General features: G+C 42.7%; 1 protein-coding gene across 2 annotated transcripts in view; it reads right to left on the minus strand.

The window, feature by feature from the left end:
* The window catches only part of GPR158 (G protein-coupled receptor 158), a 323,156-nt gene extending 311,575 nt beyond the window's left edge, over positions 1-11,581 (minus strand). For both annotated transcript variants that reach the window (XM_005302808.5, XM_065586867.1), the window contains exon 1: positions 10,166-11,581. In XM_005302808.5, coding sequence (XP_005302865.2) covers positions 10,166-11,037 — 872 coding nt within the window. In that variant the 5' untranslated portion in view covers positions 11,038-11,581. The remainder of the gene's footprint in view (positions 1-10,165) is intronic.
* Between the last annotated feature and the right edge of the window lie 11,297 nt (positions 11,582-22,878).

Here is a 22,878-nt window from a genome sequence, read left to right on the forward strand (position 1 = left end):
CAGCTATGTAGGATGATTATATATTTCTGAAATCTTTTACTGGTATTAATACAGTAGCTAACACAGGCTGGTTAGCTACCCACATTTTTAGTTATTTTTGATTCAGTATGCCGAAAAGGGAACATATGGAAAAAGACAACCTACTAGTACATATAGGGATCAACTACTTCCAAATGTTATATTTACAGAACTAGCTGGGAATAATTTTAGCTTTGCTATCTTGGTCCAAGTGATCAAGACACAAATGTCAATAGCATGATAGTAAAACTTGGCTTGTCGGCACATAGTATCAGTCTGATATTCACCCAGGCTGACAGAACAGCTTAGCTGAACCCAAGTCACAACCACAGTGATAAGTTAATAATAATATTAATGGTAATTGTAGACCATCTGGCAACTAAGTGTATTTTGTGCATTGAAAGCTAATCTCCTTATTACTATAAATATTCTGTTTTCTACCCTTGTTTTACAAAGCTGACACAAAATACTGCTTCAAGATTAGAGGGTCATATTTAACATTTTGGATTTCCACAGACAAGAAATTATTAGTTTGAATGATGTATAATGGGGAATTGTTGAAGAATGATGTCATCAAGGATTTTCCGTCAGGTCAGAAGGTTTGATTTAAGAAGCTTTCATGTCTGCCTTAATTTCCAGCACCACTGTTTGTTGACATTCTGTCTGCTTCAAAATCAGTGCCAGTAATTGATTTAAGCTTGTTTTCCCAGCTTAGTGGTTATCTTGATATTTTCAGTAGTTATACTTCATTGTAACAATGAGTTACAAACTTTTGCGTCTGCAGGAGAATTTTTGACACCAGTGTCACTCTGTAAAATAGAAAGAGTATATTTCCTTTTCACAGTGCTGCTTACAAGCAGAAGCGCACAGAATGGTTTGCCAAACATTTAAACAGTGACAAACATGGTCCTTCTATCTCCTAGATTTTAGGAGTCTTTTTGTCAAAGAGGTCAAGTCTCGGTTGAACAGGAATGCAGTTTGTCTAGTGCTTACCTATATAAAATTAAATGCACATGAGCAGAGGACAAATAAAAATGAAGAGATGTCAAACATATCAATAAAAGATCCTTGTAATCAGTTCTGCTTATAGTCTACCCATATAAGCTACACAAGCCTCTTAGTCAAGAAGATATGAGGAGAGAAGTCCTCTTAGAATTAGCAAGACTTCCAGCAAGTTAGAGCTAGATGTGAACATATAAAGAGGACACAACCTTTAAAGGGGAATTTGGAAAAGCTCTCTAGGTTATATTCATGCTTTGTAAAGGCTTCAACTGTGAAATATATATTTCTTTTAAAAGATGCTAGACTGACCTCCTAAGCTAACCATTCTGGGCATGAAAGGATTCTGCATAACTAAGTGGAGTATAAACACTTCTGTTATGTGCTATATTAGAAAACAGAGAAATCAATGTAAAGAATTTAAAGGATCAAACACAAACATCACAGTGCTTCTCCCAGCTAAAGACAAGCTTTAAGGCCGGGCTGTCAAGTGGTAGAGAGGATGTCATTCCTTGGCTCCAGAACTCTTCCTAGAGGCCCTTCCTGACTCTTACTACCAGACTCAGGCTCCCAACTCCCTACAGTGCATCCTTCTTACCATGTGCTAAGGAAGAATTGATTAATTCCCCACAGATGGTGCAGCCTGACTACTCTGCAAATCCCTGCACTGCTAGACAGATACATACATATAATTAATTAGTTTGGACAAGATTTTCAAGAGTCACTAGTGATTTTGGGTGTCAATTTTTGGTTGCCCAACTTGAGACACCTTAAAAGGATCTTGAGTCCTCAGAACTTTCTGAAAATCAGGCCCCTTCAAGGTGTCTCTAGCTGGTTTCCCAAAATTACCAATCACTTTCTAAAAATGTTAGTATAAAATTTACAAGTGTGCCCAAGTGACTTAGGTGCCTATATCACATAGAAACCTAAGTCTCATTGATAGTCAAAGTGCTTAAGTCACTTTGGAAAACACTCGGCCATTTTTAAAAATGTTGGTCTATATGTAAACACATGATTGCCACTTAGAGCTTCAGATGATAATAGGGACTTACTGTATGTGTGGCAAAGAATAGGATTTTGATCTGTTCCCCCCACTACAATTCAGTTTTCATTAATACTGAGACAGATTTTTCTAAGACCTTAGCAATAGCACTATTTTTGTTTTTCAACATACATTTTCATAGGAGTACCAACTTTCACTAAAAATAAACCTGATCAGAGAACAGGGGATAGCAATGTGGGCACATGAATTAGGATTCACCTGCAAAGGAAATCCCCATGGGCCTTTGGAACAGTATTACAAGTGTGGAGTAGTTATATCTGAAAGAAGATTAGAATCCTCAATCTCATTGACAACATAGCCTTCAGATCTATGGCATGCATTGCTGCATATCTGGGGATTTCCCTGTAATTAAATCAAAAGAGCTTCTTAAAATAGTCTCTCTTTCTTAAATTACTACTTGGCTGAATTCTGCCATCAGGGACAGCCTTGCACATGGGGACTTCTGTGTCCACAAATTGAGACTGTGGATTGAAGGAATAAAAAGTGGTAAAGATCAAGGGGCAGATCCTCAGTTGGTGTAAACTGTCAATGCTCCACTGAAGTCAATAGAGCTCTGACAATTTACCCAGATGATGTGCTGTCATGGGGGAGGGGAGGAGAAATAATAGAAGTTTGCCCCAAAGAGCAGGTTCTTTCTAGTCTTCCTTCCAAATGTTCAAACCCAAAATAACCCTCACAAATGTAACGTGCACTTCAACCCTGTCCACATTTTAGTCCTCACACAAAACCACACTGTTGCTGTGTTTCGGACTGAATTCCAACAGTCCAAGATTCCAGCAGTGACTCAAGAAGATTTGTTGGTTTTTAATTTATTTATTTATTGTTCCTCTTCCCTAACCTCGCTCTATCTGTCTCTCCTTAGTCTTGTGAGCTCCTTAGGGCAGGGACCATTCATTCGTAGATGTCTGGAGAACATTGTGGCTGCTACGCTAAACAGATAATAAATTATCCATATCATAGTAATGGGCTTTCTCTGATCCCACCAGTTGCTGTCCTTTCATGGCCATAAAGCCAAACGTTTTGAAATGTTTAGGAAGTAAATGCTTAAAATGATCCATTTATTATCTTCAAAGTCAAATCTATTGTCCCCCTTCCACTCCCAACTTATTATGGGTCATAATATCTTAGGATAAGAAGGTATCAATTTCACCATTTTACAATGTTTTTAGGATTATAGAACTAATATGTGAAGTCATGTACATTTAGCATGTAATCCTCCATAAACCTTATCCTATGTCTTTCCTTCACTATTTGAAATATTGCAGACTGGATTGTAGAGTTTAGGGAATTAGAAAACTAGCTTAAAATGTGAGAAAGGAATTAAGGTAAGGACTTGAATCACCTATAAAGGGGAAATATTATTGGCCAAATTATTTTCTTTCATTTATTCAGGATTTATTTTGACTTATCTTTGAAAAATTTTAATAACAAACTTGATTCCTGTTACATATTTAACAAACTAAGAAGCTACGTAAAATATTCCCTGGGAAATTGTTGTTTGTTCATATATATGAATTTTCCTCCATGGATTTATTTGCTTTCAGTAATGCACTTCAAACTAAACACCATTCTACATGCCTTAATATGGGTTAGGTCCAATTCCTGCTGAAATTGGAATGATGGCTCAGTGAATTCCACTATCTTTATGGAAAGAATGACCAGGTTTGACTATACAGCAGAAAAAAATCAATGGACATTAGGCACCTAAATACATTTCAGGAACTGGATCTAAAAGCCAGAAAGACAAGCATCAGAAAATAAAAAACAGTACTTGGTCAGCTGAATTTGGTAGTCCATTTATTTTCTGTAAATGCTCCAGCACGTAGCATCATTCAAAATAAATGGTCAACCTGCTGATAATGGGCATTGAATTGCCAAAAGAATCATCTTTCAGATGTACTCTCCCAATAGTTCTTCTTTAAAAAACAAACAAAAACAAAAAAAATTAAAGAAAGAAAACTCACAGATACTGTACCAGACTCAAAAAGGAAGCAGTCTGGACTTGTTACAATAGCGGGAAAGGGAATGCCTGTGGCCTTACGATATTCAGGCCTAGTGTAAGATACTGATGAGTAATAGTCATGATCACTGCCCACAATGTTAGTGCATTACAAGAGGATATTAATGAAAATGAGGGCTGTATTCAAGATACTATTTAGAACTGAAAAGGGAACCATTAATGGCTAGTCTACTGAATACCAAACTGTGCGGTTAACTTCCACCAGAGCTATCCACCCTCCCCGTTGGCCCACTAATCATCTGCAGTTGTAGAAGCAATGTACTAACATCCAACTCCCTCTCCAGAGGTCAAATATGCACTTCTAGAAAGTAAAATGCATCCACAGTGGGGAACACATACGCAAGTTTCTTCACACCATGTAAATTCTGCAGTGGGGTTGCACCAGGGCCAGCTAAACATGAGGTTTCTGCACCATAGAAGGTGATTCCAGGTAAGTATATAATGGAGGTCTGGTAATTACACTGAGAGGGGTCCACAAGATTCATGACAAATCCTATTGCTCCACCACTCTGTGCAGGAGTAGCAACTGCAGAGGGACTGAGTTCTAGCCCTTTCTGTGCCCACGCTTTAGATGGTGAACGCCATCCCTAAAACCTCATTACTCAGGCTTTATAAGGAGAAGGAGGAGGCAGGATGGTGGTGGGAGAATTTCACTATATGGTGCATTTAGCCTCTTTAAAAAATCTATCCTTGCGACCAAATGTATGTTTTCCCAAATGGTAAAATAAAGCACTGCCATTGCCACTGTGTGATGAACAGTCCCTTCTAAAAAATCTCCAAGCCAACAGAAGAGGCTAAAAATATAACAGGTTTCTAAGGAAATAAGAGGTCCAAGCTATTTTAGAACTATTTAAGCAGTGATTATCTTAAAAGAGCTGGGATATTATCATGCGTATTTTGAGTTCTCTTTAGTTTCTCAGCTTCATTTTAATATTGGCCTACTTTGCTAGCCTTTGCAAGACAAGATATAGGAACATATTTTCTTCTAAATTCTTTTTCTGGGGCTTCACCTCAGGTAGTCTGGTTTCCAGTTCCTGGGGCAGAACTGTCTAGGACAGATGACAAGATGTCTTCAGTAGAGGGCTCTACCCTTGCAGGTCACTTCCTCTGGCAGTGCAGAGTACAGAGGCCTTCATGGCCCGGAGTAAGAGGTTATTCTTTAAACTCTTTATGGTTACATTTTCAGAATGCCATTGAAGAAGGGTCTAGCAACAAATAGCAACAGCTATTGGACAGAAATAGTAGTCATTTGTCCACTCTATATTTGTGGTAGTACTCATGTTCAACCAGGAGAAACAAATTCTACTCTTTTTGCACAAATGTAGGTCTGAAACATTTCTGCAGACTTTGGTGGGATTACTCCAGATCTACTTGGGTGTAACTAAGAGCAGAGTTTAGCCCTGTGTTTTTAATAATATGAGGTGTCCATACACTATTCACAGCATTTCTCAAATTTCATTGCACTGTGACCCCTTCTGACAACAAAAATTACTACATGACCCAAGAAAGGAGGACCGAAGCCCAAGCCCCGTCACCTGGGGAGGGTGAGCAAAGCTCAAGGGCTTCATCCCTGGGCTGGGGGGGGCTGTAACCTGAGCCCCAGTGCCCAGGGCTTCAGTCCTGGATGGTGGGGCTTGGACTTTGGCTTCAGCCCGGACCCCAGCAAATCTAACACCAGGCCTGTTGACCTCATTAAAAGGGGGTCACAAACCACCTTGGGGTCACAAACCACAGTTTGAGAACCGCTGCACTGCAATGCATTCATATAAATACAAGCAAAGGCAAACTCCTCTTCTGTAAGCCTAAAGAATACTCTTCCATCAAGAAAATTAATGTCTCACTGTGTCACACCATGCATACAGTATCATACTCCAGAGATAAGCAAGCAAGCAAGTATATAAAAAGTTAGAAGATGTTTAGAGTGGGCATGCACTAAATTACCGCTACTGCTCTCATGCCAGACAACGAATGGAAGCAGCATTAACGCATCCCTAACAGATGGTTCACAGACACATTTTGTTGGGGAGAATCAGTGTAACTTCTTCAAAAGAAAGAAACCAGCATATACGTGTTTTGTTAGCATATGGGCTTTAAATAGGAATTTGAAATTTAAAACATGTTGTGTCACTCAATGACAGATGGAAAGGGGAAATAAAAACCTATTCTGGGAGGCAACTTATGGTGATTAATACTAATGTTGTAATGACTGTGTCGAATTTTTCACTCCGTTTCTGATTTCATATTTTTAATTGACTTCTTCTTTTAAAAAAGTATTGGGGTTTGGACTGCCTAACTTTGGACCTAAGAATTATAGAAAATCTTGTGCAATATTAGAATAATTTATGTTTTTAAAAAACTACAAGGCTAATCTTTTGTTTTCTATAAACTAGAATAATGTATTTTTAGAGCTGTCAAGCGATTAAACAAATTAATGGTGATTAATCGCGCTATTAAACAATAATAGAATAGCATTTATTTAAATACTTTTGGATGTTTTCTACATTTTCAAATATTTTGATTTCAATTACAACACAGAATACAAAGTGTACAATGCTCACTTTATATTTATTTTTATTACATATATTTGCACTGTTAAAAACAAAATAAATTGTATTTTTCAGTTCATTTAATACAAGTACGGTAGTGCAATCTCTGTATCATGAAAGTTGAACTTACAAATGTAGAATTATGTACAAAAAATAACTGCATTCAAAAATAAAACAATGTAAATTTAGAGCCAACAAGTCCACTCAGTCCTACTTCTTGGTCAGCCAATCGTTCAGACAAACAAACTGGTTTACATTTGCAGGACATAATGCTACCTGTTTCTTGTTTACAATGTCACCTGAAAGTGAAAATAGGCGTTATCTCCCATAAATGTAAATAAACTGTTTGTCTTAGCGATTGCCTGAACGAGAAGTAGGACTGACTGGACTTCCAGGCTCTAAAGTTTTACTTTTTTTTTTTTTTGAGTGCAGTTATGTAACAAAAAAGTCTACATTTGTAAGTTTCACTTTCACGATAAAGAGACTGCACTACAGTATGAGGTGAATTGAAAAATAGTATTTCTTTTGTTATTCATTTTTACAGTGTAAATATTTGTAATAAAAATAATAATATAAAGTGAGCACTGTACACACTGTATTCTGTATTTTAATTTAAATCAATATATATGAAAAAGTAGAAAAATATATAAAAAAATTAATAAATGTCAATTGGTATTCTATTGTTTAACAGTGCAATTTAAACAGCGATTAATTTTTTTTTTAGCTAATCACGTGAGTTAATTGACAGCCCTAGTATTTTTCCAATATTTTGTAGAATATCTTTGTATGTATATTTTAAAGTACAAGCTCATCTTTCATGTATCACTCCTCAAACTGAAAACAGGAAATAAAACATTTGACCCTGACAGTGTAAATCAAATGTATATACTTCTCCACCCCAATCACATACAATATTTACCAGAAACATTTAACAACCTGTATTTCAGTTGTTTTTTAACAATAATAAAACATACATAATAGTTTAATCACCTTTAATATTAACCTTTCAACACAATAGAATCTGTTTTAAACATGCTAACAACATGGCCCCTTTCAGTATCTTCAAATGAAAAACAAAAAAAGAGAGAGTGATGATGAACATAGAACTCCAAAAACATAGGTGTATAAAAGCTGCCCAGAGGTGCATAAAATTGTTGCAATGGACTCTGTATCTAGTTAATCATTGTTATGCCAACATGCTAAAAAGCACATTTATGGGGTGGCAGGGTGGGAAGGCTGCAGAGGTAAAGGAAATGCTTTGTATTGCTACCATAATGACCTCTATTGGTCAATTTGTGTGGCAAGTATTGCTCCAAAATGGACCTGGTATATTGCCTGGAGTGGAGAGGGCTATCACAGTGTGGGCCTACATCACAGAGATGTGTCTGTGGCAAGGCTGGGGCTGTACCCAGTCCAGCAGAAGTGTTCTTTGGTAGGATGAAGAGAAGTTTTAAGGGATCATGTGGATAGAATCCTGGCATGAAACAGAGTTACTTTAAAGCTCTAGACCCTCTGCTGCGTCAGGGCCTGATTCTGCTCCTGTTGAAGTCAATGGCAAACCTCCTATTGACTTCTATGGCGCAGGATTAAGCCCTAAGTAAAGATCTTAGTTCTTAGATGGACGGAGCTGAAGGGGTCAGCCAACAGCCAGATAGCACTTGTTTAGGGATGAATAAACTTTTGTGGATTATATGTTCCCCCTCCGCCCCAACAAGAGAAGGCTCCATGCTGTGCACCACTGCATGTACAGTCATCTCCATTTATCCGTACCTATAAATTCACTGAGTGTAAAAACAACGGATGTCAGTGAAACACCAGCACTTTTCTGGCATATGAACTCACCTTGTGCTGTGCTGGGCCAAGCTCTGAAGAAATTATAAAAGAGCAGCCAAGTTGATTTTTGCCCTTCTGAGAAGTTCGGCAACAAGGAGCTTGCAGCTGGGCTCCACTCTTGTTAATCCAATCAATACAACATGTGAGAAGAGTTCAGGGTACAAGAGCATCATTCCACTGGAGAAGAGTCACTCTCTATTGGGCTGGAGTTTTCAGAGACATTTGGCCATATTCATCCTTGATTTGACTCCAGTGGATTTCATACTAAGCCTAGTTTCAGAGTAGCAGCCGTGTTAGTCTGTATCCGCAAAAAGAACAGGAGTACTTGTGGCACCTTAGAGACTAACAAATTTATTAGAGCATAAGCTTTCGTGGACATCCGAAGAAGTGGGCTGTAGTCCACGAAAGCTTATGCTCTAATAAATTTGTTAGTCTCTAAGGTGCCACAAGTACTCCTATACTAAGCCTAGAAAACCGTAATTCACAAAAATGTCTGGCTGAATTGCACTTGTTGTCATTGCTGTCTGGCCTCCCTACCTTGAGTGCCGGTAAAGCATATAATGTACCTCTTTGTTCTTGGCTACCTCTGTACAACAGCTGATTCCCAAAGTAAAGGGGCACCAAATACACAAAAGAAGCTTTGCACCTCTATTTTACCCACAAAAAGGCTAAAACCCACTTCAGGAAAAAAAAGAAGGACACAGTGGGGAACTCAAAGGAACTCCAGTATGCATTATCTGGTGCTTTTCCTCACAACAAAAGTTCCTATGATCCCATCCATGGGCTCCAGGCTTCAGTCTTTACTCAGGCAAATCTCCTGCTGATATCAAAGTATAAAGACTTCAGACTTGGGCCTTTGTACATTTTTCTCTACTGTTCACAGCTCATTGGCTATCAGGGAATAACTTGTATACAGCTATTTAAACATCCCATGTATCAGCTTTTATGACATAAAATAGCAGAGGCATAAGGGAGCATTATATTACACGTTTATCTTTACAAAAAATATTAATGTTTTACCTGTAGCCATCTAAGGATCTAACTATATGCATTGTGTTGTGAACAGAGGTGACACAGGTTTATTCATCTGCATGTGCATTATTATCACCTTTGAGCACATCCCAGAGTGGATGGGTTTGAAAGACTATAAATTGCAGTTTGCAGAATAAAAATGATGTTTTCTGGCTGGTTAAAATTATGTCTGGGATTGAGCTGGTTTTAATTATACACCACAGTAACTAATGACACATCAGCGAACATTTAACTACCAACTCTGCATTCCTCCTGCAGTTAGAAATAACTAACTCCAACAGGCAACTTCTCCTGCTTTCTTCTACACACAGACACACACCCTGCTTTCTGACCATGAAAATTACTCCCCCAGACTCAGGTGATTAGAGAAAACAGTATTTTATACATTGTCACAAAAAGTGATGCTTTTACCAGGCAACAGCTCCCTAGAGCATGGCAATAAAGAGCTCAGGCAAGGTCTGCCTCTAAAGGAAGTTTGATTTTGCTGTGTGTTTGATTGAGGGTGGGGGAGTTGTTCTAGAATTGGATGATCAAGTTAGTTGAGAGACAAGTTCCTGGGTGCCCCTTCCCTACAACAAACCCATCTGGAATTTGTGGCACCTTCCCAACACAACTCTGAGTACTAGTAACTATAGAAAGGAGTTCTCCTCCTACCTGAATTCGGGGAGAAGGTTTGGCTGCAGCCCATAAAAAGCTGCTGACAGAGTCACTAGCCATCCAGGTTTGTAATTCCCATTCTCACACTCCAGGTAGGGCGAGGACCATTTGATGTGGTTCTTATCTGCCGTGTGGCTGTACTTCTTCTTCCAGCTGCTCTCCAAAGTTTTAGGACCCGGGGTTAAAACCTTCCTGTGCAGATGTGGCCTCCACTTGCGCTTCAAGCTGTGGAACCACTCGGTTTCGATCGAGGCATTGGCTAAATGGTGAGCTGTGGAGGACAAATCCTGCAGGAGGATCTGGGTCTCCTGCCGGCTGGCCTGGAGGAAAACCTGGGGAGCAGAGGACAAGGGCTCTACATTGAAAGTAATAGCGGCTCTGGATATGTTGGGGTTCCCTTCCAGGAGACTCCTTATCAAGGCTTGGTACCACCCCATGTCCTCCTGCAAGTTCTGCTCCCGGGATTTATTGCTCTGGAGGATCATGCTCAAGAAGTTGGTAGCGTGGAGGAGCGTGTCCAGGGCACCGTGCAAAGACGGGTGAGCGGTGAGGCGAGACTTCCCAGCCAGGCTGGCCAGTTCGTACCTCCGAGAGCAGTTGGCGCGTCCCAGTTCCCGGGAGTCCCCCGTGTAGAGGAAGGAGGCCACGTTTTGGGGCACCTCTTCGGTGAGCCTCTGCGCCAAGATGGTGCTCTCGGTAGATCTGCTCCAGGGAGCCGGGGGAGGATCCGGGCTCTTGATGTTGTTGTAAATAGGCTGTTTCCCTGTGATTGCTTTCTCTTTGTGGTGCACCGTCCGCCCTTGGCTGGATCCAGACCCGACCCCCAGTTGGGCAAAGAGCAGGAGAGAGAGAAGCAGGCGCCGAGCCATGTCCTCGGATCTCGCAGGCACGGCTAGGTCCCTTTACTATTATTATCACGGCTATCCCCACCCACCCCCAGCAAGGTGGAAAACAACGATCAGTGGCAGTGGCGTGTCTTGGCAAGGCAGCTGCAGCGGAAAAATTCAAGTCACCTGTGGCGATGCCCAGCGAGCGCGCCCTCTGCGCGGTGGGCAGCGCTGGGAATTACGCAGCCCGGCTTCCGAGCAGGTGGCAGCCCGTCCCTTGCTCCGGGGAGAGGCTATAGTTAGTCTGCTTACGTCCTCATCCCCCCGCCGCTGCCACCGAGGTGTTCTAAGGCGCTGCACGCAGAGGCGGCCGCGCCCTCAGCCGAGCAGGTGGCAGGTCCCGTCTCCCACTCCGGACACACGCGCCTGGGCTCCGCATCCTGCGGGCATGGCGAGGGGCGCGCGGACGGTGCCGGGGAGGCGCGGGGCTGGGTCCTGTCGGACCGGCTCGTTCCTATGGAGCGGGTGCCGGGCTAACTGAGCGCTCGGGTTTCCCAGCCCAGAGAGCCACGCTCCGCCCTCTCCCGGCTGCGGGAGGCTGTTCACCAGGCTGCTCTGCCAGAGCCAACCCCTCATTACCGCTGGCCCCTTCCCAACCAGCCCTCGTAGGTGCACGCCCGCTGTCCCGCTCCCCGTATGGCCGGGTCGCCTGTCAGTCACCCGAGAGCCACTGGCGGGCCGGGAGGAAGGCGCTGTCCAGTGCTGGGTAAGGAGGCGGCGGCGCGGCTCGGGACCTGGCGCCCTGCGGGGGGTCCGCGGCTCAGCAGAAGGCGGGAAGTTGGGGCGAGGGTGTCTCCAGCCCCCTGTTCCTCCCCCTGCCACGGGAGGGGGCCCGGCCCGGGCTGTGGAAGGGGAACAGGAGGGCGGCTCTCGAGTCGGCCCCCAGGAGAGGTTGAATAAAGGATGATGTATTTTAACTGGGTGGGGATGGGCGTAGATGAGTCGAATAGAGACATCTGCTGGATGGGCTTAAAAAGATACCGCTGCTGCCTTAGCCAAACTGACTGCACTGGGAATAGATGATAAACTCGGGTCAGTTATAGGTACGGAAGAAGAAGAGGAAAAGGAGGGTGGCTGAGCAGGGGATCAGGATGCTTAAAATACCCTTCGCTCAACACAGGGAGGAGCGCGCTCAGGCTTGGGGGGCTACAGTTAACGCTCCAGGCTCACTTTGGGGCCTGGCTGTCTGCTGTTATGAAGAGCATCTTCTTGTCATTTTCCAGCAAAATATATTCCTCATTAAAGAAGTAGGTTCATAGCACTGGCTAGGAAAAGGTGGATGGTACATGTCAGGCCACTGTATATTCTTTTCATACAGCTCTCCCGGTGCACTGGAATCCAGGATCCCTGCTAGGCTTGTACTGGACTACTTCTAGTCCAGGATAGATTGGATTGAGACATTTACTTTAGTTATAAAACAAATTCTGCTTCTGATTCCAGCAATTACTGCTTCAGCTACCAACCTCAATACCCCCCTTTCATTTCTTTTTCCCTGCTGCTGACTCCGCACCTATTTCTATGTTGCCCCTTAAGCGTGGCCTGTCTTCCAAAATCTGTTTGCCTAGCTTTCACCTCATTCAGATTGCTCCCATAATCACACTTCTGCAGCATTATCTAACATTTTAAAAAGCACACATACAACTGAGCTACCTAGATCTATCCTTGCCTAAACTAACTAACCCTGCAGTCATATTTCTGTAACCTGTGTCCTTCCTTGCCTTTTCAATCTTTTATTCTCCACTTTTCTGTTAACTCCATAATGCCAGCTCTGTGTTCACTCTCCCAGAATAAATCCTTTAATCCAGTGGTTTGCAGAGCACTTGCTTATGGTCCATGGAGGGCTGATAGATCACATGGTTTTCCTCCTTATTAAAAGACAACTAACATGCATTTAAAATTTTATTACTTTTCCACATAAGCAACCTTTGTAATTGCCAGAGGGATGTTATGTGAACAGGAAAGAGGCCCTAATCCAACAAAAATATTTAAGTACCTGTTTAACTTCAAGCATTGACTTCAGTGGACTATGTTCATGCTTAAAGTTTTATTACTAGATCAGAGCTCTGCAAAATTATGCATTGGAAGGGAGGTAGTTCATGACACACTGTAATGGGGCAAGGCACCCACCTCTCACAAGCATCCCTTTCTAGTCAGGTGTATCTGCAGCCTTTCAGTTTATGGTGATCCATCAGTGGTTTCTCAGGCAGTTTTTCAGTGACTCGGCCCTCCAGTTGAGTCATATACACTGTCTGTATGTGAAACAGAACAAACCCCTTCTGGGATATACAGTGTTTAACTTGTCCTGGCCCTGGTATAGGGCCATACCCTCAGGGCTTCCTGCCTGGAAACCCTGTCTTCTTGTGGCCCTCCCTGGGCTCAGTACTACTCAGTCCCAGCAGTCAGCCAGGAGCTACTTCTTAGCTCCCCCATCCCTGTTCACACTGAGCTGTCCATGGTCCTGCTGCTCTTTCAGCCAGCTAGGAGCACAACCCTCTCTCCTCCAGCTCCAGGCAGCAAGGGACAGGTGCTCAACACTGCAGCTCCTTTTATATGGCTCTGCTGGGTCCTGATTGGCTGCTCCCTGCAGCCTCTCTCATTGGCTGCTTCCCCGCAACCAGTCTAGGCTGCTTGCAGGACTTCTCTTCTACTCCTCTCTAGGTTGGGTTGTGGCAGGACCCTGAGGCCTCCAGCAGGGAGCCTCTGGGCCTAGCACACCCCCTCACACACTATTAAATTGCAGTCTACTCTTGTTTAATTTAAATATCTATTTTGGAATTACAAGAGAGTAGCTGAAAATGACTAGCTAAGGAGAGTCCATATTATCAGTTATGTTTTTATATACATAAACACACTGTAGCGGGAAGGTCTTATGACCAGATGGCTTAGTGGTCAGTTCATGGCCTTATAGTTTCTGTCAGCCAAGTCATCCCAGAGGGGGCACCCTTTGCAGCCTCAACCACCCCCACTTGCTCCAATTTCTCCTCAATGAAAGAACGGAGGGGGTTAAGGTAGGGGGATTCAGGCCCTCCCCTTCCACTGGATCCAAATCCAGGGCCCCAGGGGTTTATTAGAGTGTCCGTCTGTGCCTGGAGTCCCAATGGGGGCCAGCTGAGGTCACTCAATTAGGGTGAACTGCAAAGAATGGGGCAGATAATCCCCAAAGCTGGTGGATATTTTCAATACGTAGATTTATCAAGACAGCATAAAACAGCTTCTTTATTAACTCACTGATTGCCCAGAAGCCAACAACACAGTTCCCTTGAATTAACCCAGCCTCAGGCCTCCATCCAGGTACCCAAGTCAAATATGATGAAGATTTCTGAAAATCTTATTTCATCATATAAAAGAAAAGGTTCTACCAGTCCCAAAGGATTGGATACATTATCTCCCAGATAATATTGGGAACTGAATATTCCAGATCTTACCCAAATACCTACTTACAGCCAATTCGTATTAACTAAACTAAAATTTATTAAAAAAAGAAAAGAGTCATGGTTAAAAGATCAATATAAATACAGACATGAGTTCAATTCCTGAGGTGCAGATACATAGCAGAGATCGTGAGCTTTGTAGTTGCAAAGAGTTCTTTTAGAATTTAGTCCATTGGACTATAACCTATGTCCAATATCATATTCAGGGTGTTTCCAGCTGAACTGGGACCTCAATCTTGTGACTCAAACTTCCCCTGATGAAGCTTAAGCAGATCTGAGATAACGGGATCAGGACCCAATGATCTTTTATACAATTTCAAGCCTACTTTGACAGGTTGGAGTCTCTGGGGGAACAATTGGTAATTAGGGTGACTGAAGTAGGTCCATCACTGGTACTTAACTATACAAATTAACATAAGGCAATTGCCTGTTCATCCACCATTCACAGATGTTTTGCTATAAATGAGATGAATACAGTGATATCCTGTGTTTACAATTCATTTAAATGCTAGGATGTTCTTTTGATCTCTGAATTATCAGAATGCAGCATAGACAGAGACTGTTTATTACATTGTTGACTGTTACCTGGGGTTCTTTCAACCCAAAGCTCTTGGTAACTTTTATTCTGTGTGAGGTGGTGTCAGGAAATAAATTAAGGGAGACACGGCCGTCTGAGCGATAGATGGCTGGCACAAACAGGACAAAACAAGAGTGCTTTCACTTAAAGCTAAACTTTACTTAGTCTCAAGTATTTACACACGTCCGCAACAGGTTAGTAAAACACCCCCAACCCTTGATAATTACCAACGCTGAGTGTGGCTCTCAAGTGACACAGCGGCAGGCTTCTGGTGGCCAAATCTTCCATCTGCAGGTGGGGACCACAAGATGTATCCAGAGGGAGAGTCCAAACAAGTCCCAAAAGAGTCCAATTACCTCAAACTTTTCCCCCTTATTCATACATTAGTAATAGAATGACATGTCCCTTAAAGAAAACTTGTTAAGTAAGCAGTTTCAATGCTCAAGCAGGAGGTTCCTTCTGATTATTGATTAACCAGGTGTGGGTTTTCCCAGAGTTTGCAGCCTTGAGGCCCCAATAGACATTCCTGGGGCACATCCTGCTCTTCTAAAATGCATGTATCAGCAACTTCAAACACAATTCTTATCAGGAAGGATGCGGGGTCAAGCTGCTCTTTCTGTGGCACCCAAAACTCCCTCCCCTCCAGCCTTGGTCAAGCTGAGACTGCTGACTAGGCTGCTTTTAGCAATAAGCCATAGTGGTTTCAGGCACTTTACTGGTTTGCCAAAATCTCCCCATACATTGACCACTATCCATATATATGTAAATACACAAAAACACAAACATTATCTCCCCATCTGTCTTTAAGGATTGAATTTGAGTCATTCATTCTGCAGGATGTTTAACCCTTGCTGGTCATGCGTCACACCATCCCAGTTACTGAACTGCCCCAAACTATGTTTCCAGCTGGGTCACTTCCTACCAACTCGGAAGCAACTCAGTTTGAGGTATGATCACAGGCTTAGCAGATTCTCCTCTGTCTCTTAATGTTCTCTTCAGTCAATTACTCTCTTTTAGGACTTTCAACTCTCCAAGAAAGCAGGGTGGGGGAAGGTCCAGGTCCCTATTTCTAAAGCAACCTTCACAAAGTTGTTGACACTCCTGCCACAGATCTCAGCATCAGCTTTGCTTCCTGGTGCCACATATAATTCATTCTCATTTCTCCTGGGCTACTAGTGTCCTTTTAAACTATTCCTCCACTAGAAACATGTATTGCACCTGGTGAGGGGTGCGGCCTTCTGTGATGCTGGCAGATCAGGTCATGTCACAGTGTATTCAGGCCAATTCACTTGTGTATTAGCATAGATCAAAACAATTGTTAAATGTATAAGTGTATTGAGTGTTTAAACTTCATAAAATCAATGGGATGTTATGTGTATTGTTTTCTCTTATCTGTATCCTGTTATGATGCATCAAACATTTATATTGTAATTTCTCCTGTAACTAAATAACTCATCAGACATCAGTGCAGAATTGGGAATGCTGATGAAGGACTTTATCAGAAAAAGCTAATTCCAAAGCAAATGGCCATTGTGTCTGATGACTGAAGGTCACCCATCATCAAAGGAAAAGCCCACATGGTTAGAGACACTCTCAGTGCGTCTTCTGTCAGAAGAAGATATAAGAATGGATTCTAAGAAAAATCCTTCATCTTTGAGCTGTTTGGAATCTTGCAGGGAAGTGTACCAGATACAAAGTGGAGAGTCCCAGATACAATCTGGGTGCCCTGGAAAGATTTTTGGGAAATTAGCAGTTTATTACATCACTGCCACCATTTGGAATTACAAACTATGATTCACCTGTACATATATTTTACCTGCTTTAACCTCTCAATAACTCTCATTTCCTAGCTAATAACCCTTTAGTCTACTATAGACTTGGCTGCCAGTATTGTCTTTGATATGCAATCTGGAGTATCAATTGGTCTGGGGCAAGTGACTGGTCTCTTGGGACTGGGAGCAACCTGATGTGGTGCGATTTCAGGTTTAAGTGACCTTTTATCACAAAGCCCAGTTTATCTGGATGGCAAGATAGGCTGGAGAGTCTAAGGGGACTGTCTAACTCCATGGTGAGACTGGCATAGTGATCCAGGAGTTCATATTTGTCACTGGCTTGGTGAAATCTAATTACAGAACACACCACCACTTTGGAATGTCTACCCTGTTTTCTGACAGTCTGCCCCGAGATAGGCATTCACAGTTGTGAACCACTCCAGACAGTGTGACACCCCCATAACCCATTATTGCTCTACTCCCACTGCCCGCTTCAGTGTGGTTCCTGTAGACCCCATCTCTCTCTCACACACACACTCTATAATAAAGGAATGGATGCCATTGCTGTCATGCAAAGTATTATAGGATTTTGAACTAATGATAAAAATATATACCTGCTCCTAAATCTCACTCTCATATTAGAGTCATTTGCATGTATAGCTAAAGGAAGATTCACATTAATATAGTTAAATGTAAATAACTTTGTATCCCATTTTTCCATAATGTAATACATGTAATATTTGTTTAATATTCAAATTTATTATTAGCATATATAAGAGAAAATTATATTTTTTAAAATTTTCCTTTAAACAGACAATGTGCATGCCTTAATCGCCGCAGTCAAGAATAATTTACATGTAGTTAACTTCCCCACATGTGTACCTCAGTGGTTATTTTGAAATTACATATATTAAGCAACTCAAAAACTGTTGTGTTTAACAGCACAGAAGGCAACATGTTGAAAAACTTGTGCATGAACAAATATTTATAGGCACACTTACTACAAAGTGCAAGTGGGAAATAGACATGTGTGGGCTTTCCTAAAGGGTAGGCTGCATTGTAGACATGGCCTCTGGGATGGGCAGATGCAGCCTGTTTTCAAAATTGCACAGTACTGTCTGGGCTAAAGATGACAGAATGAGGATAGTCATGGTTTAGGCAGGTGCAAGTCCAGAAATAGTAGTGGATAACCAGGGGTGGCTCTAGCTTCTTTGCCGCCTGAAGCACGGCAGGCAGGCTGCCTTCGGCGGCATGCCTGCGGGAGGTCCCCGGACCCGCGGATTCGGCGGCATGCCTGTGGGAGGTCCGCCGGTCCCGCGGCTTCGGCGTACTCACCGCCGAATTGCCGCCGAATCCGCAGGACCAGTGGACCTCCCACAGGCATGCCGCAGAAGGCTGCCTGACTGCCGCCCTCACAGGGACTGGCCGGGCGCCCCCCGCAGCTTGCCGCCCCAGGCACATGCTTGGAGTGCTGGTGCCTGGAGCCACCACTGCAGATAACAATTGCTTTGATAGCAGCCCACTACAGTTCATAAAAGAAATCAGCAGAGAACACACTGTTAAATAAAAGGCAAATTCACCAGTGCACCAAAGCAGAACAAAACTGTCAGAGCATACCAAACTGTTATGCTGACTCTCATCATCATCATAAGGGTAGCCAAAAGCAGCCAAATGGAACTGATTGCTCTGGCCCTTAATTTATAATTGGTGTGTTGACTTAGATGGTTGTGTTAGTGAGACTGGTGCAATGACAAAGGGGACAGGAAGAGCCAAGTTCCTGAGTTCAAATATCTCTGTGCTTTATAATAATATAATATATGGAGATATACCTATCTCATAGAGCAAGAAGGGACCCTGAAAGGTCATCAAGTCCAGCCCCCTGCCTTCACTAGCAGGACCAAGTACTGATTTTGCCCCAGATTCCTAGGTAGCCCCCTCAAGGATTGAACTCACAACGGGGGTTTAGCAGGCCCATGCTCAAACCACTGAGCTATCCCTCCCCCCTTTAAGGTCTTCCCCTGAGTTCCTGCCTTAATTCCCCCAGCAGTGCATCCTCAGTGCGCAGCAGGGTTGTGGCAGCAGTGCAATGGAGAGCCTTTCAAGCCATGCTGCCCAAGCTAACATATAGCCATGGAAAGCTGTGGCAGCTGGGCCAAGTAATCTGGCAGTGAAAACACTTGAGACATGTGTCCAGTCTCCCTCATACTGCTGAGTCATTACAACAAATAAAATTGTTTCATGCAAACAGTTGTAGAGGAAGAGTGATAATTGGTTGAGTTATCTTTGATGTCACAATGGCCCCACTTAAGAGTTACCTGAGCTGTTGACCACAGCCTGACTGTAGCCTATATAAAAATAGCAATTAGCTATACTAAGTTATCACTTCATAATTACAACCTACTTAAAATATAGCCTATGCAAGAAATTTCAATTAATTTTAAACATATGGAAAGTTTGAAGTCTGAGTTATTCCACTGTTAAGATCACACAGGACAAAGGAAAGACTGACACAGATTCAAAATTTCTTAAAGGGCCCAGCTTTTAATTAATTTAACCCAAACTAATTAACAGATGTAGTTGTAAACGCTCAGAAAATTCATTCTGTAATTGAAGAGTAAGTGCAGTAAATTTGAGGATGATATGCTGTATTTTTCTTTCAAAACAGAAAGGTCAAATCCCTGTCTTTAGTGCAGACTTTGACTCCCTCCGGGAACTGATGGGCAAGATCCCCTGGGAGAATAACGTGAGGGGGGAAAGAAGTCCAGGACAGCAGGCTGTATTTTAAAGAATCCTTATTGCGGTTGCAGGAACAAACCATCCCAATATGTAGAAAGAATAGTAAATATGGCAGGCGACCAGCTTGGCTTATCAGTGAAATCCTTGCTGATCTTAAACACAAAAAAGAAGCTTACAAGAAGTGGAAGATTGGACAAATGACCAGGGAGGAGTATATAAATATTGCTCAGGCATGCAGGAGTGAAATCAGGAAGGCCAAATCACACTTGGAGCTGCAGCTAGCAAGAGATGTTAAGAGTAACAAGAAGGGTTTCTTCAGGTATGTTAGTGACAAGAAGAAAGTCAAGGAAAGTGTGGGCGCCTTACTGAGTGAGGGAGGCAACCTAGTGACAGAGGATGTGGAAAAAGCTAATGTACTCAATGCTTTTTTTGCCTCTGTCTTCACGAACAAGATCAGCTCCCAGACTGCTGCACTAGGCAGCACAGTATGAGGAGGAGGTGACCAGCTCTCTGTGGAGAAAGAAGTGGTTCAGGATTATTTAGAAAAGTTGGATGAGCACAAATCCATGGGGCCGGATGCACTGCATCCGAGGGTGCTAAAGGAGTTGGCGGATGTGATTGCAGAGCCATTGGCCATTATCTTTGAAAAATCATGGTGATTGGGGGAGGTCCCGGATGACTGGAAAAAGGCTAATGTAGTGCCCATCTTTAAAAAAGGGAAGAAGGAGGATCCGGGGAACTACAGGCCAGTCAGCCTCACCTCAGTCCCTGGAAAAATCATGGAGCAGGTCCTCAAGGAATCAATTCTAAAGCACTTAGAGGAGAGGAAAGTGATCAGGGACAGTCAGAATGGATTCACCAAGGGCAAGTCATGCCTGACTAACCTAATTGCCTTCTATGAGGAGATAACTGCGTCTGTGGATGAGGGGAAAGCAGTGGATGTGTTATTCCTTGACTTTAGCAAAGCTTTTGATACGGTCTCCCACAATATTCTTGCCAGCAAGTTAAAGTAGTATGGGCTGGATGAATGGACTATAAGATGGATAGAAAGCTGGCTAGATCATCGGGCTCAACGGGTAGTGATCAATGGTTCCATGTCTAGTTGGCAGCCGGTATCAAGCGGAGTGCCCCAAGAGACGGTCCTGGGGCCCATTTTGTCAATATCTTCATTAATGATGTGGAGGATGCCGTGAACTGCACTCTCAGCAAGTTTGCAGATGACAGTAAACTGGGAGGAGTGGTAGATACGCTGGAGGGTAGGGACAGGATACAGAGGGACCTAGACAAATTAGAGGATTGGGCCAAAAGAAACCTGATGAGGTTCAACAAGGACAAGTGCAGAGTCCTGCACTTAGGACGGAAGAATCCCATGCACTGCTACAGACTAGGGACCAAATGGCTAGGCAGCAGTTCTACAGAAAAGGACCTAGGGGTTACAGTGAACGAGAAGCTGGATATGAGTCAACAGTGTGACCTTGTTGCTATGAAGGGTAACTGCATTTTGGGCTGTATAAGTAGGGGCATTGCCAGCAGATTGAGGGACATAATCATTCCCCTCTATTCGACATTGGTGAGGCCTCATCTGAAGTACTGTGTCCAGTTTTGGGCCCCACACTACAAGAAGGATGTGGAAAAATTGGAACGAGTTCTGTGGAGGGCAACAAAAATGATTAGGGGGCTGGAACACATGACTTACGAGGACAGGCTGAGAGAACTGGGATTGTTTAGTCTGCAGAAGAGAAGAATGAGGGTGGATTTGATAACTGCTTTCAATTACCTGAAAGAGGGTTCCAAAGAGGATGGATCTAGACTGTTCTCAGTGGTACCAGATGACAGAACAAGGAGTAATGGTCTCAAGTTGCAGTGGGGGAGGTCTAGGTTGGATATTAGGAAAAGCTTTTTCACTAGGAGGGTGGTGAAGCACTGGAATGGGTTACCTAGGGAGGTGGTGGAATCTCCTTCCTTAGAGGTTTTTAAGGTCAGACTTGACAAAGCCCTGACTGGGATGATTTAGTTGGGAATTGGTCCTGCTTTGAGCAGGGGGTTGGACTAGATGACCTCCTGAGGGCCCTTCCAACCCTGATATTCTATATATTCTATGAAACTACACTGATTTACCCATGCTGAGGCTCTGGCCCACTGTGCTTTAATACAAAAGGCTAAATTCATTCTGAGAGTAACTCCATTGACTTCAAAATTCCTAGTAAAAATTCTTCCAAACCCCACATCATGATAACATTTGTCCTAAAATGCTGCAGATGTCAGCTAATGGAAATAAATTTCAAAGGGAGGAAATTAACAGCTTACTCACAATTTCAAAACAAATTCTATTTTGAAGGACTCTTTTTATATTGTGCTATTAAACTGGGTTTAGTCTAATAAACTCCACCTTTAGGTATACAATCCCCTCATTCATAAAATTGTATATTTAAAATAAATAGTAAGCTATTGACTGTGCCCTTTGAAGCCTGAGGTAGACCTTGCTACCAGACTGAGCAAATGCACAAAATAGAGCACTACATTTGAGAAGCTGCTTTTGTAGTTTCCATTTTGGTTTTCTATCTAAGTGAGATTCTTCCCATCCACCAATGGGTATCTTTGTGAAAGTCAAATTAATCAAAGCCAGAGGAAAGCTGTGATAAAGACTAACTCCAGCTCATCAATGAGAGAAAAGAGAAGTATGGATGCTATCAGCCAGGTAGGAAGGAACATGGGCTGAGGAAATTTCACTTCCACATGTCATCCAGACAACAGGTTGGAGGAGACAGAAAATGTGGTAGAAGGCAGCAGAGCAGAAACAAGCAAGTTAGTGTGCTAGCCAGATATTCTTGTTGCATACACAACTGCACCTTTCATTTTTCTAGGAAAAATCATTTGTAATGAATGTTAGTTCCTGGGAAGGTTCTCAGTTGACAACCCTTGAGACAGAAGTCCTCAATATAGGCATAGAGCACAAAGAATGGGCAGCAGAAATGTAAGGCTACCCATGAGTTTGCTTTAACCCTGATATGGTAGGAACTCTTATAGGATGGAGAGGTCAGTTTAATCTCCAGAGCCTTCTGATACCAAAGTGATGGACATACTAAAGAACCTAAACAGACTAGATTGTCTGGAACATATTCTGGATGATCTATTGATATCATCAACAAAAATGCCAATTAGTTTCAACTGCAGTGATGTGATTTGTGATGTGGACAACTGTCTACTGGGACCTGTGCTGAATATTGTGACCATCATATTTCATAGAGGTATTGAGCAGCCATGAGATGATGCAGCTTTGGGGTTTTTTTCCTGACTGGAAATGAAT

The sequence above is a fragment of the Chrysemys picta genome, chromosome 2 (assembly GCF_011386835.1).
Source record: "Chrysemys picta bellii isolate R12L10 chromosome 2, ASM1138683v2, whole genome shotgun sequence".
In the NCBI taxonomy this organism is placed as follows: domain Eukaryota; kingdom Metazoa; phylum Chordata; order Testudines; family Emydidae; genus Chrysemys; species Chrysemys picta.